Source organism: Struthio camelus, chromosome 8 (assembly GCF_040807025.1).
Source record: "Struthio camelus isolate bStrCam1 chromosome 8, bStrCam1.hap1, whole genome shotgun sequence".
Lineage (NCBI taxonomy): Eukaryota > Metazoa > Chordata > Aves > Struthioniformes > Struthionidae > Struthio > Struthio camelus.
In genome coordinates this window covers 11,753,001-11,771,184 of record NC_090949.1, presented here as the reverse complement: position 1 = coordinate 11,771,184, position 18,184 = coordinate 11,753,001, and the positions used below count along the sequence as shown (strand labels likewise).

The 18,184-nt window shown below is 37.9% G+C and overlaps 1 protein-coding gene across 6 annotated transcripts in view; it reads right to left on the bottom strand.

Moving 5' to 3' along the window:
• The window catches only part of CRB1 (crumbs cell polarity complex component 1), a 166,212-nt gene that overhangs the window by 132,113 nt on the left and 15,915 nt on the right, over window positions 1-18,184 (bottom strand). For 5 of the 6 annotated variants that reach the window (XR_011142464.1, XM_068952095.1, XM_068952096.1 and 2 more), the window contains exon 1: window positions 15,908-16,940. The exons of the other annotated variant lie outside the window; for it this stretch is intronic. Coding sequence is in view for 4 of the 5 variants with exons in the window: in XM_068952095.1 (XP_068808196.1) it covers window positions 15,908-15,983 (76 nt within the window). In the remaining variant the exon portion in view is untranslated. Of the gene's footprint in view, window positions 1-15,907; window positions 16,941-18,184 lie in introns of those variants that run through there. 6 annotated transcript variants of the gene reach the window in all.

Below are 18,184 nucleotides of genomic sequence, written 5' to 3'. Positions count from 1 at the left end.
TATCTGAATTTTATTCATAGCTGTGCCACTGCAAGAGAGATTCACCTCACCTCTCTCTATCTCAGCATTCTCATCTGTAAAATTGACACATTGCCTATTCAAGCGCTGTGAGGTTCAATCCACTCATGTTTGTAAAACACCCCATACAGCTCATGAGAAAAACACTGAAGTTATTTTATGGATAACCTGTCTCCGCACCTTTGCAAAGCGGAGGAAGAATCCCATTCCCCCACACTTGCCTAACTATGCTGGCTTTTGGCACAATCACAGCTTTGCACTGTGTTTGCTAACTTTAAAGTAGCTAAAAGTCTTTGAGTGATGTTTAAATCTGATCTAAGCACACAACCCTAAGTGCTGGGAGGACAAATGAGTTTTACAAGGTGAAATGCCAGACTGACCTTGAACACAGAAAGCAAAGCCCTAACAATTAGCACAGAAAAACATTAGATTCCAAGAATTCACTTGAGAAACAGAACTAATTAAAAAAGATTAACAGAAATGAGGCGTGTAATAGTTGGAACAAGGCATGACTGCAGTATGAAAGGCTGAATTGCTGGACCTTTCATCGAGGTCAAGATCCTAAAAATTACAGTTTTTTAAATTTTTTTTTTTAAGGCAAGTGACAAGTTTTGCAGATGTTGCTGTGACAGCAACATCCTTCCTTGCCCCACCCCGAGATTTCCTTGTTTTGAGACTGTTTTCAGCCTTGATGTCTAGCTACGTTTCTGAGCATGGGTGTCTCATTCAGGACTGTGTTCAGCATTCCTGCTGCTCTGCAGGGGGTCCCAAAGAGATGCATGGTCACCAGGTCTGTGCTATAGTGGTAACACAGTGAGAGAATTTTTTTTTAAACAAAAAATAATTATTTTTCTTGTCTGCATCTTTCTAAAATGGAGTCCAAAATACATCTTGCAATCTTTTTTCTTTGTATTCTCCACTTCCCAATTTCTCTGTCACTCACCAGCTTCCTACAAACTCTTAGTTATCTATTTATTACTGAATAGTAATGAAAGTTTCATAATTGGTAGGCAGCACTTCTGATACATTCCCTGACATAGGCTGCTATCCCAGCACTGTAGTAACAGGCTTGGTTAAACTGAATATGGTTCACATCATGGAATCACTGAATAGTTGAGGTTGGAAGGGACTTCTAGAGATCTAGTTAAAACCTCCGCCTAAAACAGCATTAACTAGAGCAGACTGCTCAGGATCTATCACCTGTCATATCCATTTCTCAGAATTTTCCATAATAATTTCATAAAAATCCTTTATTTTCCAGAAGCCAGCTTTACTGTAAGTGTGTATTATCTGTCTGTGGTTGATGAAAGTACTGGTGCTCATCAATAATGGCAGAAAAGCAATCACCAATGAAGACATAGAATAAATTTCTTCAGGCTGATTCAGAGCCATAGTATAAAAGACGTGCGGGCTTAAAAAAATGACAGGAAAACCAGTCTCCCAGCTGTCTGGATGTGTGGAGGTATGTTAATAAAAGTAAGTGAAGGGTTCACCTGTCTGTAGAACAGATGATGCAGCACAGCTCTATTAAACTGAGGTATAATTAAATAATACTGGCAAGTCCTCATGTGGGTTTTCTCTAGAACGTTTCTGTTAGCCCAAAGAAGAAATGATGCAGCTCAGACGATACAAACACGTTTCTAAATGGCTACTTGTCTGTTACACAGAAATCCCTATACAGTGTAATAACAGCCTCCATTTGCTTTTAATAGCAATAAGGAACACAAAGTTTAATTCAAGAGGCAAGATTTAATGAGTGAAGATTATTGTTGCCAGGCTGTCAAATTCTTTAATGAAGATTAAAGAATGTAGTCCTACTTTTGATGATCTTTATGTAGAGAAAATGTCTCAAAGGACATCATTCTCCATCTACTTGAAAATAGATCATTCTTGATTGCAACCGCAAGCCTCCTGGTTATGTAAATCAAACACGTGCTGGTCCTGACTGGACACAGCACAGCAGCAACTCTCCTGAAGCCAGTGGATTTACAAAGTTAAACCAGAATAAGTAAAACTGGAATCAGCTTTCTTGAATGCTATACATAGAATATCAGAGGTACCTACAACACACGTAACTCTTCCTGCAGCAAAACTATTGTCAGCTTGTGGATAAAGGTTGGGGTGTAGAGCAGGTACGTTGTAAGCCATTTTCCTAAGCCACAGGGCAGGGAGAATTCTTGCAAAGATCTTCAGGAACAGAAAATGCCTATGTGAATCTGAGCTGACAGGCTCTTCCCCAAACACAAGTGTAGTGTCTGAAGGAGTCCTCAAGGCTTTTAGGCTTTTGTAGAAGTGATAGAACAGATCTGCTTTTTCTTCTGCTGTGTGAAAGTCAGGACTGCATCTTCTTCTTCCAGCCTCCCTTCTTTCCATCATTGGGTCATTGTCTGATCATTAAGTCAGTCTGTTTACTGGAAAGAAGATATTTATCCAAATGCCTCAAAGGCATTTAGTGACAATCCTTCCTGCTCCTATTTAATCCCGTTAAAGTTATGCACCTAAATACCTCTCAGTCATCTTATTCTTCACCACCATGGACAATGGCAGAAGTTCTGATGTCTACTTGCTCTTCAGGAGATTGTGTACTTTGGAAACAGTCATTTGAATGCAAAAATACTGATTGATTTAGTCAACTTACTCTTCTTGCACTTTCCCGTGAGCTCCAAACTGGCTAGATGTTAGACTAAATTGACTAAATTGAATCAGACATGTAAGACATACTCGAGAGAGAATAGAACAGATAGTTCTTGTTATATCAAGCAGAGGGTGTTTTTACACAGACTGAGGCTTGCAAACATTCAGTACAATCAGTAGTGAATAAAGCATTGCAAATGTCAGCAGTGTTTAATGTGGAAAAGAAAAAATCTCTTCAACAGATGGATTAGCAGAGAAGGGGTAGGTTTAGCTAGAAAGTCTGATTTGGTGGGTCCTATATGGTGTTGGCCAGATATATTCTTCTTGCTGTTTGCAGTTGCATTGTAGAGATACCTTTTTTATTATGCTGTCATGGGATATGCCCTAATGTAGCCCTCCAAATAAGTATATGGAGCAAAGAGGTTTAGACTCTCTTTCCCATAAACACGTTTTTCACATTCTCCTGCATTTTAAGATAGGAATTAAAGTGGATCGTTACTTCCAATGGTCTTTGACTTCTGCATTTCAGGTTGAACAGGGACAGAAAGAGCCTTCGACAGGCCTATACATCTTCCTCCCATGCTATAGCTCTGACCTCATCTCCGATATACCAGTGTCTTTCTCGTAGCTTCTTCTTTCACTGTCATTGCCATTCCCCCATTTGCTCAGCCTACAAGCCCTGTGCCTCCACTCTGCCTACCCTATCCATAAGGCTAGCAATGGAAGATAATGGGGTTGCTGGAGAACTGTGGGTACCATTAGGACTGCCACCAACTGACCTCAGCGCTGTTTTTGGCCTTTTTATAGCTCTTGGAGTCAGCAGACTCAAAAATGCACCACATGCCACATGGTCTATAGACTCCTCATCTTTAGCATTGCAATTGACCTGCATCTCATATAGCCCATAATCAATGTTTCCAGAACTGTGCATGTAAATCTGAAATCCAGTTTACTCTTCCTTCTTACAAAACTGAATCGCCAACTCATTGCTTTGGGGTATTTAGCATTGCCTGCTTCATATATTCACAGAAATGCATTTAAGATAGAGACCCTGCAAAGATGTCTGTATAAATAATAAGACAGACATGGATGGGTGCAGACAGAACTCCTTTTCCCAGTGTTTGAGCCAGTGCTAATTCAGGTGCTATTTAGCTGTATTAGCATGACACAGTGCCTGAGCTAATATATTCTGCCTCTCAGCTTAAGCTTGGACTCAGCGTGGTGCTAACATAGCTATACCATTTCTGCACCAAAGGTGGCTGATGTCCAAGCAGCAGCAGTGTGATGTGCATCAGTTCCAACATGTTCTCGGATGCTCTGTTTCCTGCTTTTCAGAGGTTGACGAGTTATACTGCAGAATTTTTGCTGATAATAAACCCCAATCAAGTCCTTCAGCAGCATGGACGCTAAACTACTTTCATTTTCCTGGATGCTTAAGCTTCTTTTTAAACATGAACAAAATGTCACAAAGCTCTAACCCTTGCTTAGCAAAACACATTTGAAGATACTGCTGTATGTAGGTGGCTTTTCAAGGCTAGAATATTACATTGAGAGTTCTGGAATTTTTGCTGTGATTAATCTGTTAATGCAGGTTATTTAAATTGCATTTGCTTGGATCCTTAGAGTGGTGACTGTCTATCTTTCTAAATCCTTACTTTGGCTCCCTGTCAAATTATGTTGTTTTCAAAGTGCTCTAACTTGCATTTAAAGAAACGAAGAAACGTGCTATAGTCAAATTCAGAGCTAAGGCTTGCCCTATGAGACAAAGAGCTGGCGAAATGCTCTGTACCATCCCTGTTAGAAACCCCAACAAGGAAGAACATGAACTGTCCAAGGGAAGAGTGACCAATGTATGAAGGATTTTATTTACTCTTAGCTGCCCTGGCAGCTTGAATGTGAATTAGAGCAGCCTTGAGTTTAACTATATCCGAGAGCAGACTGCCTTTGGTAGTCCCAGAATACAGAAGATATGATAGTGACCCTCAAACTGAAGGGAAAGGAAATTTCAGGCTGAGCACTTTTGCTGGGCCGTGTAGGTTAGTTTGTTTACCCACAATCTTAATCTGAGTCACTGTGACTGAGGGCACTTTGTAGGAATACATCCTGTTTGCAGACTCCTTGATTAATGTAATTAAAGAAGCTTTGTCTGTCTCTTTGTTCAAGTAAAGGTTAAGAGAATAGGATTCCAGCATGCTCAGCCTTGGGCAGGCAAGCAAGAACAGTTTGGAGGAAAAAAAAAAAAGGGGGGGGGGAGGGGATGAAGAGGAAAAAATGTTTCTCCCCAAGCATCCACTCAGGCCACAATTATTCAAAGACAGCGCTTCTGAGAATAAGAGACTGTATCAAGCAAGTCTTGGTATTGACTCTGAATCTTAGTTGTTAGAGTGTATACAGTGGGTTAGCAGCCTATGCCCCCTTTTTACCCACAGAAATATTTACCCCTAGAAATATTCTGATTCTTGTCCCCACTGACAAGACTTCAGGCAGGCAGGAGCTGCTCTAACCCTGAAGCTGCAGCACCAACTGTAGAACTGCTTTGTTGATGCCTAGAGAGGAACATGTTTTACTTCAGCCTGAAGGTGTCCTTTCAAGCTCCAGTCCCAGCTGCTCGGTATGTGTCACAGGATTTCAGGCTGCCTGCAGAGAAGTGTTGTCCATTGCAGTATTTGTCAAAAGACAGAAGCAATTTTCTGTTGGCCCTTTTTATGGGTGAATAAAATATAACCAATATAAAGTAAATATAAAAAAACTAACTGTAAAAATGTCTCTCTTTTGCTATTTGCTGGACTGCAAGGCTTTTCATTTATTATGGTACTGTGAATAATTCGGAAGACGGAGAAGTACAGCAAGATCTGATTGAGGAAACATGTTTGTCCCTAAACAAACACTGTAGTGTGTGTAGAAAGGTTACATAAAAGAGATTCCTATGACTTTTTTGTTATTTGTTTCTGTGCAGCAGGCCCCATTCTCATGACATCTCCTCTCTATAGAGGGTAAGAAGATGACTGTAAAACTTAGATTCAGCAGGTATTCCATTTTTCATTTTTGACCTTGAAAATTATACTATTAGTAACTAACTTATTAATAATTTCTCTCATCCCACTGCCAGCGTATCAAATATGCTGAATTTGCAAGTAAATGGATAAGTGATTTGACCTCAAAATCTGGAAATCAAACTACATGATTTCTTGCACAAGGCCTATCAATCCCCATAGTAATGAATGCTTGTAATGCAGGGGTGCTTATTTAATACCCAAGAAAGCAAAAATCAAGAGCAGATATTTGATATCTCAAAGAATCAGAGTAAACTATTTTCTAACTGAAATTTAGGTAATAATTCTGTTAAGGCGAGAAGTGAAAGAAAAACTTGCTCACTATGCACAAGAGAAGGGACTCCAAAATAGCCCTTTAGAAAAAGAAATCGTCAGTGTCATAATACCCAGTGTCATAAAAGGAGCAGCTATGCCTCCAAATATGTGCAGCAAACTGATGAGTCTCTGCATGAGTCTCTGGTCTCCATCACCTGAGCTCTCCATAGATCACCCCCTGAGGTGGTACTGACTGTCTCCAGCCCATATAATACAAGCTGAGAAACAGCTGTCTAGACAATCTCTGGCAGATATTTAATCTGTTCATAAAAAACACTTTTGATACAGAGATTTAATTATTCCTACAATTAGGAAAGTCCCATTAATGTTTCACTTAAATTTTCCCTGCTGCTTATGAAGCCTATTACTCTGTAATATCTATCCTTCTGAAGGTCATGGAGGACAACTGATCACATTGTCTTCCTTGATTGCTGTTCTCTTTTACATAGTTAAGACTGTAATCATTCCTCCCTCAGGCGTCTCTTTCTGTGGCCCTTCATTTTAGGTCACATCTTTCTAAATGTCTTCCTATTTTTGCTCTCCATCTTCAGCTTTTCTCTAATTGCCTATCTCTTTCTCATGGTAGTACTCAAAACTGGATTTAGTCAGTACTGAATAGCGAATTGATTACTCTCCTGTGTCTTGCATGTCATATTCTTGTTAACCAGTAGAGAACAATATTTGCCTTTTCACATAGTTTTTCAATATGAGACTGTCTAATTTGGCCATCAAGATTTGAGCATTCTCTAAATAGCCCTACTTTTTTTCTGAGTTTCCTCCTGAATAGAGGAAAAAGGTATATGGAATTGCAAGGGGATAGGACTTCCTAGATATTCCATTCATCAGAAGTTACACAGGAAAAAAAAAAATGACATTTTCATAATGATGTTGTATAATCGCACATGGCTGTATAGCATGCTGTAAAACTCATAACAGTGACAATTATTTATACAAGTATGGGTGCCTGCTATCAACGAAACATTGTGTGCTTATTCAAACAATTAATTCAGTTTTGCAGTACTTTGAAGAAAATAGTATCACTACAGTTTTAGAAAAGCTAACAATGAAACTTTCGTTAAGTAATTCCTGGCATCTTCAAAACATGATTGCAGATTTCTGTCTGACAGTTCTGTAACTGAGACAAGATAAACCTTCTAGCAGGCAGAAAAGAAACAACCTCTGCTTTCCATAGATATGCACCCTAGTTAAAAATTTATTTCAAAATTATTTTTGATGCTTGCACTGGCATATGCAGACTGCGGACACAACTTGCAAGCAAGCAAATGTGTAAGTGAACAATTTGCATGCTCAAAGAAGCAGCAGCTTCTGGAAAAACTGGTTAGCAAATATTAACATCCCAAAGAAATATGAACCTTGTGAAACTCTGAACTTATCTCATAGATTGTACTTGCAAATAATACATGTTACACCTCTTCTCATCTACCAAAGACCTTTTGGATAGCTGATCTATGTAACTTGGAGCTATGTGAGAGGGTAGGATCAAAACTTAGACATGTAAGTGTACTTTTGTATTAGAGTGGCAATTTCAGCAGTTCCAACGTTATCAAGTACGTTGACAATGATATTGGCTTAGTCTGACTTCCAGTGAGATCAAAGATATGTCAGCAGGGTTGATGCTACAGGCTGGGTGAACTTACCTGAGCTAGCTATGCTCTGGCTGCCTTTAGCAGTCTCTAGGTAGACAGCCACCGCAGCCCAAAGCTCAGCAAGGGTGCCACCAGGGATTTTCCTAGCCTCTCAGATGAGGTTTTGCCACATGACAAAAGAGCTTGACTCGTTCTTCACGTTCTGCAGTACAGATGCGTACTTAGGTGTCCATAGCAATTTTGAAAAAATTGGATGCAGATTCCTAAGTTACTCAGGGCAGACTTTTAAAAGTAAAAAAAGACAGAGCCATCTTTAATGAACTTCCCAAATTATCTAAACAGATTGGTCACCAGCTCCCTGGCAATGCATCTGTAGATAGCTAAATATATTTGTAAAGCCTGGATAGAGTTGAAAGTTGTATGTATATATTAGCATAGTCTTATATCCACTGCTCATATAACACATTTTAACATTCTAGCATGGGTTTCTCCTGTACGTTTTCTCTGATGCTGCACAAATATGCCATTGTTTCAAAATCACATGTGGGGTCTGTGCAGCTAGTGACACATACCCTTCATCCAACCTCCTTTCTTTCTTGTTAGACTCTTTCCTAATAGGTCATTAGTCACAAACACCTACTTACAGTGATTGAACAGTGTTCTTGCTACAGAATTCCCTTTCTGCTCCTTGACTTTCCTGACCGGTGATAATCATTTATATTTTCAAGATGAATTGTAGTGTTTTTTTTAATAATAAAAAACAAAATGGAAGATAAACTAGGCATTGCTACAGGTTTTGCAAAGGTCTAAAGAGGTCTCAGGGAGTTTATATTTGCATTTTCCTTTCCCTACTACTTTCACTTTCATAGCTTCTTAGAATCAAATGTTCAGTGTGAACAGTCGCACGTATTTTCCTGCATACAGGGAGAGAATATTTTTGAACACTATCAAAGAAAAGCTAAGAGCAAAACTTAAATTGCTACCTCTCCCACTTATCCACAAGGGATTTATGTGAATACATCATTTTGTGTTCATCATGTATTGCTAAAATAAACATCATTTGAGAGCTAAATTTTCAAAAATGCCAATTAATTTCTTGTATTATAATTTCTGGGTGACCAGTACAGGGTTTAGGGAATGTTCAATTTTCTGAGGTTCTCAATGTCACAGTTCCCATTTTATAAAGCCTATGGCAGAGAGGTTGTCCTAGGCAGCGTATCTGTAACTTGGTAGTCTTGTTCTGCTATTGGAATAGTACATGTAGCACCTTAAGCATGCAATCTAAGAATTTTTACATTCTTAGGATTTCTTTTTTTTTTTTTCCAGAGATGGAGACCTTATCCATAGTAAGGTATATAAATGAAAAGGTGGGGGGGGGGGGGGAAGACCTTATGTATGAATCAAGAAGCTGTTGCTTTAAACTAACTTGGGATGAGAGCAAGCATTCAAAAGCTGAAATATTTAATTTATGATATGATATGGACACAATCTACGACAGGTAGCACAGAGGGAAAGCCGTAGTGCTCCTCATGCTAGTGCTTAAACATTGCTGATTGCAACTCTGATAGGTATGGCATTGGCATTCCACAGCTAACTAATGAGGAACTGCTGAAGTACTGTATCTGTTATGAACTCATCAAATGTTCATTCTAACAATACTTTGCTGGGAAGCTACTTGCCTCATCTGAGTGTGCATGAGGGACAAGCAGTATGAGCAAAGCCACAAATCTCTTTATAAGTAGAACTTTATTCCTAACACAGTAATTATGCATTAATTAGTTTAGTGAGTAATGGGAGTAGTTGCAAGAAATTAAAAGTGCTTGTCCATGGGGAAAAATTGCACTGTGCTAACATCTCAGAGGCGGAAAAGGAGTGCAAATACAGCTCAGATGGTTTGTTCACAGTAGCAAACTCAAACGAAGAGTACTCTAATAGTAATCCTAAATGAAATTTCATTCTTAATTTACATACATTTTGGTTAACAATTATGAAATCAATAGTAGATTTTTTCAGCTCTGCTGCAAGTCACTAAAATAGCAAAAAATAGTTTTGAAATTAAAATATTTTTTCTAGTGATGTTTTGCTTAAAAATTGATATTTCATTATAAAGGTAATAAACTGATCACGGAAACAAAAGATGTGTTGTTGCTGTTGGGTTAAGATATAAGATCCTGAACACTTGAACATAGACGGAATCAGTTCCAAAGCTGATGCTTACATTATACCTGTCTTTGTCATAATTTGTCTCTTTCCCTTTCTTAAACCCTTCTCTGCCCAGAGTCATATGCTGGCAATTCTGTTGGACAATAAAATGAAAGCAATTAGTTTATCAAAGTTCTTCCAGATTTGAGACATACTTCCTGTCACCTATTGTGCATAAAGGTTCATTGTCCCTCCTCATACAGAGCTCCATCTCTGGCTACAGATGCATTTTCTGTAATTAGTTCATTTATTATAGTTTGTGGAAATGAATTATGTATACAACTTATACACCGTACAAAACTAACTTATTTTGAGGTCTTGTATATACACAATACTCGTAACCATGGGCTACTGTTAATAAGGTTTAAATAAATCTGCAAATCTGTACCACTATCTTCACTTCAAGGGAATGAGGAAAAAATACTTTCTTGATGTAGGGTTTACAAAGTCTCAAAGTATCTCTGTTTATAGGGAGTCCCTTGGCAAAAATAATTGGTTCTGTGTAGTCTGACCTCTCGTTCATGTTTTGTGTTTAGGGGATTATCAAAAAATGCAGGAAATTATAAAAAGAGACATTACTGACATATTACTCATCTAGAAGAAAATGAGAAACCAATACTTATCCTATTCTGAGTAAGTTTCACATTCATATTTCTGCCTATGTATGTATCAAAGACTTGTCTAAATGCTCTGCCCATATCTGTCACTTAAGAAAAATCCAAAACAAGATTTGAGCATCTATGGGTCTGGGAAACAATTAGGTGTATGTTAAAAAGAGACTAGCAAAGGTAATTTGTATATCTTATCTGATTTAATTTTACCCCAATAAAATAAAACTTAGTTTCTCAGCAAAACAGAAATTTGCAACAGAGAAAAGAGACACAGGATGTTTATGAAAAGAAGGTGTGGTTTTCTTTTAACTGATTTGTCAGCCATTGGTAAGCCAATAATAGATGAAACTAGCTTATCTACTACTGTATGTTTTACAGCAGACTGAAAGACGTGTAACTCATGGACCTGGGGCTAGATTAGTACTTAGCCTGCACCTTTCCACAAGCTTGCTGTGTTGTGGCATAGCTGTGGGTGGTGATGATTTTTACAGCCAAAACCCAAGTGTCCTACAGATCTCATGATAACATTTCATTCTGTGACTTGTGTTGTATTCAGCTAAAATACGTAACTGCCTAGTTGATATTTTTTACCAACTGCAAAAAAGTACTAAAAGTAAGGTTTAGAGGCAGGGTCCTATATTTTATTTTAGAAGTAATTAACTGAAACCACAGATTTCTCCCTACACTGCTGACTGTCAGGCTACATATTTCATTTCCTCAAACCAGGATCCCAGTCCTGCTTCTCCACTTTACCCATTGTCCTGCACAACTGCATGGCCCCTACTTTCCAAGTCCACCTTCTTATCCTCCAGCAGCAAATCTTAACACTATCTCAGGAAAGCATTCAGCTAAGCTATATCACCAGACAGCAAAAAATGAAAGATCTGCTGATGTAACCCCAGTGTGCAAGTTCTGTGCATATCACAGTGACTTCTAAACATCTGAGATGCGGGTTGCAAAGTCTGTACTCTACAGCATAGAGGTGAGGGAAACTGAAGAAATCCCAGAAGTGTTGGGCTTGAAAGATTTGCCTGGATCACACAGATCCCTGCTTCTGGACTGCATCTGAATAGACCATAAGGTCCTTTCAGTTATAGGATTAATCAATACACCAAGGAAAGTAATTTACTATAGGTGGTTTTAAGAACTTTTACTTCATAGAAACCAGTGTGTAAATTAAGAAAAACACTGCCTGCCAGCAGTGGATGTGCCCATGTATGGGTACACAGTCTTCACACACTCACCAGTGGTGCTCTGCCATCTCAGTGGCTTTTATGCTAGCATAAAATATCAGAGTAACCTGCTGGAGCATCCGTTGCTCTCTGATATGTTCCTTCTTTTTGTGCCAGGAGAGGACTGAGCTCACAGTCTTTTTGTATCCTTTTCTTTCAGCAGGACAATCTCAGGTTCTCCTCTAAAAGATCTTTTAAGTAATATTTTGAGACAAAAGCCAGCCTTGCAGTGCTCCTGAGAAATTGACAGGCAGGAGAAGCACTGCCAGGCCAGTGGAGGAAGCCTATTCCATCAGGAATCATTGCTGCTCCTTTCCATCACCTGAACAGAAAGCTGAAACACTGCAATCAATTCAGTCTTGTGAAGGAAGCTGAGGGATAACCGTCCTCTACACCGCTTAGAAGTAACGTGGCCTCAAACAGGCTCCAATTTAAACCCATTCATTGTAGCTGTCTCAAAGCCTTTGTCTTGTCCAGTTAGTTTGAAGTAGTTACCCTTTTCTCACCACCATTTCCTTCTCTCCTTTTTAAAATCTGATTTATTGGTTGTTATAAACAAGTGGATACAAAGATAGCCAAAAAAGAAGGCAAAACTGAGTCTATTTTATGGCACATCAGGCAGCAGGGAATCTATCAGGTGTAAATTAACTTGCCCGAAGCAAATAAGATAAAATTTGAGAGAGACAGAACCCTTTTTCCTTACTCTTACAATAAATAGGAGTCTTACAGTGATATATTAAGAAGTGGGCCAGTACTTCAGTAAAGCAAATGAGCATCACAATTTGATGTATCAAATATTTTAGTACATCTAGAATTAAAACAGGAGGAGGTATTTTCTACTGCTTTTAATCACCTTTATGTAATTTGTTTAGTCTCACATTTTAGCTGAAACACGTTTTATCTGAAATCTAACTAAAAGCACAGTATTTCATTTTCACACCATCCTTAGGATCCAAGAAGACCAGCGTCCCTACTAGGAAGGGTTCAGCACCAAGAAACTGTGTTTACTGCCCATATAATCAAATCTGCTAATTAATGTTACATGCTCATCTGTTACAGCTACTCAGTACAAGTGACAGTCATCAAAACCTAAATCTAGATCTGAATTCAGTCTTGGATTATAACAGGAAACAAACATAGTTCGAAATTCTTTATAACAAAAGAACAAATAAAACCAAAATCTTTCTTTTTTCCTAGCACACTGTGCTCATGATTTCTGATAAAGTCACTCAGAGGAATTGGTTTCGGAAATGCAACTTTGCAAGCATGGAACAATACCTGTTATTTTCATTATTGTTTCAGAACACTAGTATTTGTAGTAGTATTGTACCTGATAGCATTATTTATCAATTGGGGCTCCAGGAGGCTAAATTATATTTCAAGTGACCCTTCTGAAACAACTTCATGCAATTAGAATAAAAAAAGAATTTGGTATTTTTTTTTGTAGGAAGGCTGTGATTTACAGGCTGAAAACTCTGTTACTGTACAGTTTGATGTTAAGTGTTGCCACTAGTGGTAATAAATGTGAAATATCATTTTCAGTTGTGCTGGAGATTCAAAAGGAGTCACAAGACAGAGAACTATGTTCTGTAAAGCTGAAGACTTAAGCTTTACAGAAGTTTTATGTGCAGTCCGGAGGAGTTTTATTAAAGTTTGCTATCTATTCAATACTCAATGTTGTATGAGAATTAAAGAACTATTTCTCATAATACCCCCCCCCAAAGTGCATATGAGCTATTTTTCAAATAAGAAGGTGCACTATTATTTTAATGATAAAGCTAAAGAATTTTGTTTAGACTTTTCATTTTAGTGCTATATATTAATTTTCTGCTGTATTAGTTAGAATTTTTTTATGTAATTTTTTTTTATGTCCTGAAAAATGTTTTAATTTCATTGCATCTGCTAAAAAAAATAGTAACTCTGTTTTTAAATGGCTGTTTTCCTACTAGCTGTATGGGATGCATCTCAATCTATATATACCAATATACCAATATTCACCTTAGGAGAATTCATGAGCTGGAAAAATTGTTACATGCAGGTATGCTTTAGGAAGGCTTCGCTTCTAAATGTTATTTATTTCCCAAGTAGTTTAGAACAAATCAATTATGAGAAAGACTTAAGTAATACATATTTTAGGTTAATCTGCTTTAAGATTAGTATCCATTGGAGAAAGACAATTCCAGTAAATTGATTAAGAAATATAATGGTTAATACAAATTTTATACATACTAGACATCATCTCAGTTCTGTAATATCCTCAACTTCTGTATCTTGGTCATTCTCAGCTTTAATTTTTAAATAAGGAAATAACTGCAGTTTATTGTTCTGTTTATATTTCTCTTTTATCTGTTCACAGTTATGTTTTTATTATCTGAAATTGTTAGCAGTTTTAAAGATATAGCATACAAACTTTCTTGAGTGAAAATACCCAGCAAGATTCTTAAATATACTACATATTCAGGTTCCTGAGCCTGATTCTGTCTTCCACTGAGACTGCTCCATTCTAGTAAATCAATCTGTAACAGCCACACATCTACCTGAGAACAAGAGAAAACCCTCTTGCTTGAGACTGACATACAGTCATATGCCAGAGAAAAAGCTCATGCCACATCTGAAATGTCATCCCAGTCAACATCTGTGCTAAGGAAAAGCTACAAGATGACATAAAACAACTTTTATCGCCTTTGGCATCCTGAATTAAGCAGAACTCAGCCAAGGCCAAAGCAAAAACTTGTGGTTACCATTTTGCTGATTCTTGAGTGCTTTTTTTGTTGTTTACACTCTAGCAATGCTTTCTTTGTGCGTAATGCTTTTAATGTGACCTTAATTTTATAAGCATCTGCTCTTCCCCTTCCCACAACATTTATATTTTGCTCTAGTTTGCCTGCCTCATGTATAAATGAAATTTCTTAATTATCACCATTCCAGTTACTTTCTTTTAATTAGATAGCAGATTCTATCCCAGAGATTTTCACACAAGGATTTAGTCTGGTTGTTCATTGTACACATCGTACAGTACACAGACTTTGAAAAAAGTAGAAGATCCATTCCCTTTTGTCCAGGAGATGTCCTGTTGTGAGATAATTTAGAAAAGAACATTGTGGTATCACTGATTGATGTCAATACCTCCTCAAGCAAGAAAACCACCAGGATAAAACAATAAGTGTTTCTATGATATTCTGTGTTTTTCTTCTATGCTTTAAAGGGTTGGGATTTTTTGTTTTTTTGTTTTTTTGTTTTTTTTTAACAGTGCTGGTTGATCTAACTGCATCTATTTACTTTTCAGTATCTAATTTACGTTGGGCTGTAAACTATCCAAGTAACAATTTGAGTGATGCAGCAACAGAAGGTGACCCAGATTACACAACACTGTACGTTAATGCCAAGTCTTCTTGTTTAATGGCAGCTGCTCAAAGCTTTGTCTCACTGCGGTTCACGTTCAACAGACACAAATCAAATAGCATTCTCAGACAAGCACATATCCTGTCTGTCTTCATTTTAAACATGTTCAAGAGCTACTGCTTTTCATAAACATGTATCAGCTTCACCAGCTGAGGCCATTTACCCTCCTTATCTTGTATTTACTCTCAACCATCTGACAAAATTATCACGGAAAATCATTGTGACTTCCAATATTTTGCATACTTCTGTTTATGTGGAAGTTTGTCGAAAATATTTTCTCAACAAAAATAGTTGGACTTTTGTACTCTCTCATAACAGAGACTTTAGAACACCAAATATATCACATCTGTTTAATAACTGGTTTCTCTACATATTTTAATTAAAAAATAATAAGGTAATGTTCATATAATAATGAGTGCTACTAGAATACACAAGATGAACAGTGTAGAAAGCATGACTGCCTAAGCAAAAGATAAATTAGTCTGTATTTTAAGCATCTAAGTTTAAATTCATTAAATGAATGTTACCAAAAAGTAGTCTTTAAAGTATAGGTACCATTTATTTTCTACGTATTTTATATTGTACTTTCAATATGTGAACCAAAGCATTAAAAATGCTTTCATTCTTTACCAAAAACAACAGTTTGAGCACAAAGATCAGGAAAGCTAATATGCAATGAATATAAACAACTTAGAGTTTCATGGACCTAATCCTTTTGGCATCTTCATTAATATTTTAAAGCCTCCTGACAAAACAAGTTTCCTGCTAGAAGTGCGTTCTAGCTATCTATCCAGAGGACATGTCAGAACAATAAGAAAAAGATAAAATCTTACTTTTTAAATGGATGAGCAGCAAAAAACTGAGGTAGAAGATGAGTAGAAAGTTAATTCTTGAATGAGCCATATTCATCTTGATAGGACATCCTCCTCTAAGTTATCTGTTGTCCAAAGAGCTGGTGCTGATCCTTAATGCTTTCTCCTCATCTCTGAAACTAAGATAATACCAAAGGCACAGAGTCCACTATATGCCATCTCTGCTCGTGACCCTCATCAGCCTGTTCACTGCAAACCTACAGACTTTGATTCAAAAGGCAGTTGTGCTTGTTAAGATTTTACTTCAGCAGATCTGAGTGATTTTTCAAACCTGGTGCAGATTTCTCTGCTCGCTGGATTGGAGTCTTTCCCCAGCTTTCCATTACAGAACAGCGTCATGAATTGTATGCTGTATTTGGCTGACACAATACAGCAGATACTGCATAGGGCTGTCTTTTAAGCCTCAGAATGTATCATAGATTAACTTCCACTTAAAGCTGGCTAATAAACATACTATGCTTTTTGCATTCCTTCTGTATCATACCCCTTTAGAGCATGAGCTAAAAAGATGAAAAATCCCCATTTTCAATATTTTTTGTAGTTAGATATTAACAAGTTCTTTTCCAGAATCTCTCTCTCTCGTCTCTTTCACACTGGATTTATTGACTTTTGCCATCATCAAAAAGGGCAGAACAATTGGGAGTTGCCAGAGGTGCTCTGGGCTTCACTGGGTCACATTAGTTATAATTGCAAACTGCTTACAGATAGGGAATCGACATTTCTGGATTTAGGAGAGAGAGAGAAAGGTTGACAGGAGAAGGGTATGGGAACAGGACTTAAAAAAATCTAAATGGGATAGATGCCATTTCTTCCTAGCCAGAGCTGGCTTTAGGCAATTGTGCTTGGTACAATGGCACTGAGTCCATGTATGTTCAGAGGATCCTTCACAAGGTTGCCAGGGTTCGTTCATCCTGTGGTTCTTCTGCTCCTTCATGACAAAGAATGCCCAATTTCTGTCCAAAGCTGTCCTGGCATCTAATCCGCTGATTACAACTTTGTTCATAGATATGAAAGCCTTGGCGTGAGCTAGCAGAAGGGGAAGGGAAGAAAGATGGCTACAGCCTCAGCCGCCACTTTCAAATACTACCATCACAGTACAGTCAACGTCTTCTGGCACCTTACAAACTCAAGCATTTTTAAGTATATATGTTTACTGTGGGTAAACTATTCTATGAAAATCACTGCAGTAGAATCACTGGTTCAGGCTCTGGGCCAAGAGTGAGATGAGCTTCCTGTCTGGCAGCTGACTACTTCTTTCCACTCTCTTTACTTCCTACCAACCTTTGTGGCTTTTGGCCTTCAGTGCTTCCCTGCTTGCTTTCCTTGCCACACTGCAGAAACTATGTATTCCCAAGCCCAGGAAAAACACTGAAAAATCTGTTTGACCATTACTATGTTGTAATGTTGTAAAACAAATAATGCTTAATAAGTTTGAGATGTTCTTTTCCCCTCCTCAATTCAATAGAATCTCAATCACTGATTTAGTAATTCTTTGATAATGTGTTTAACTTTACCCATACATTAAATTAAATACAGGCTTAAAGTCAAGCACATGCTTAAGGCCAAAATTAAGTATGGAGCAGACAGTTGATGCTAAATGGTGCTAAATGTGAAAGGAATTTGAGCAAGTTATTTACTATGGGTAGGTAAAACATGGTCACATCTACTCTTTCAGCTCTGAGTCATTTTAGAACATCTTTCTCCTGCTTTAGGACCTTTCCTTCTTTTCCACCTCGGTCATGTGCAACTGCCACTCATTCACTGATAACCTTGTGATCCACCTTTTGAGACCCTCTCTAGCAACTCCAGCCAACAGCAGCTCTAGCGCTTCCACTCCTGGGTGGTTGCGCAACCTTCCAGCTCTCCTGCAGGCTGGGACTGTGACCCTGAAGCCCTTCTGCACTGAGCTTCCAGCTTCTTCCAAGCCTTCCCACTCCACCAGTGAATCCTCAGGGGGCTTTGAAGAGCCGTGGTCTCTCTGATGGCAACCCAGGCTGGCTTTTCAGGTCAATGGAACTAGTTATGAACATTACAATGAACTAGGCTTCTAGTAGGAAGTAGTTAAGTAACTGTATCTATAGTTATATACAAACAGTTAAATAGCTACTTACATTTTTCAGCTCTTTCTCTTTTAAGTCATCCCTTAGATTTACACGTCGGCGTATATTTGTTTGGATGTTTTCCTCTCATTGCCATCTGTCTATTTAGTTTACTTCTGAAATTATCTATTAAAATATA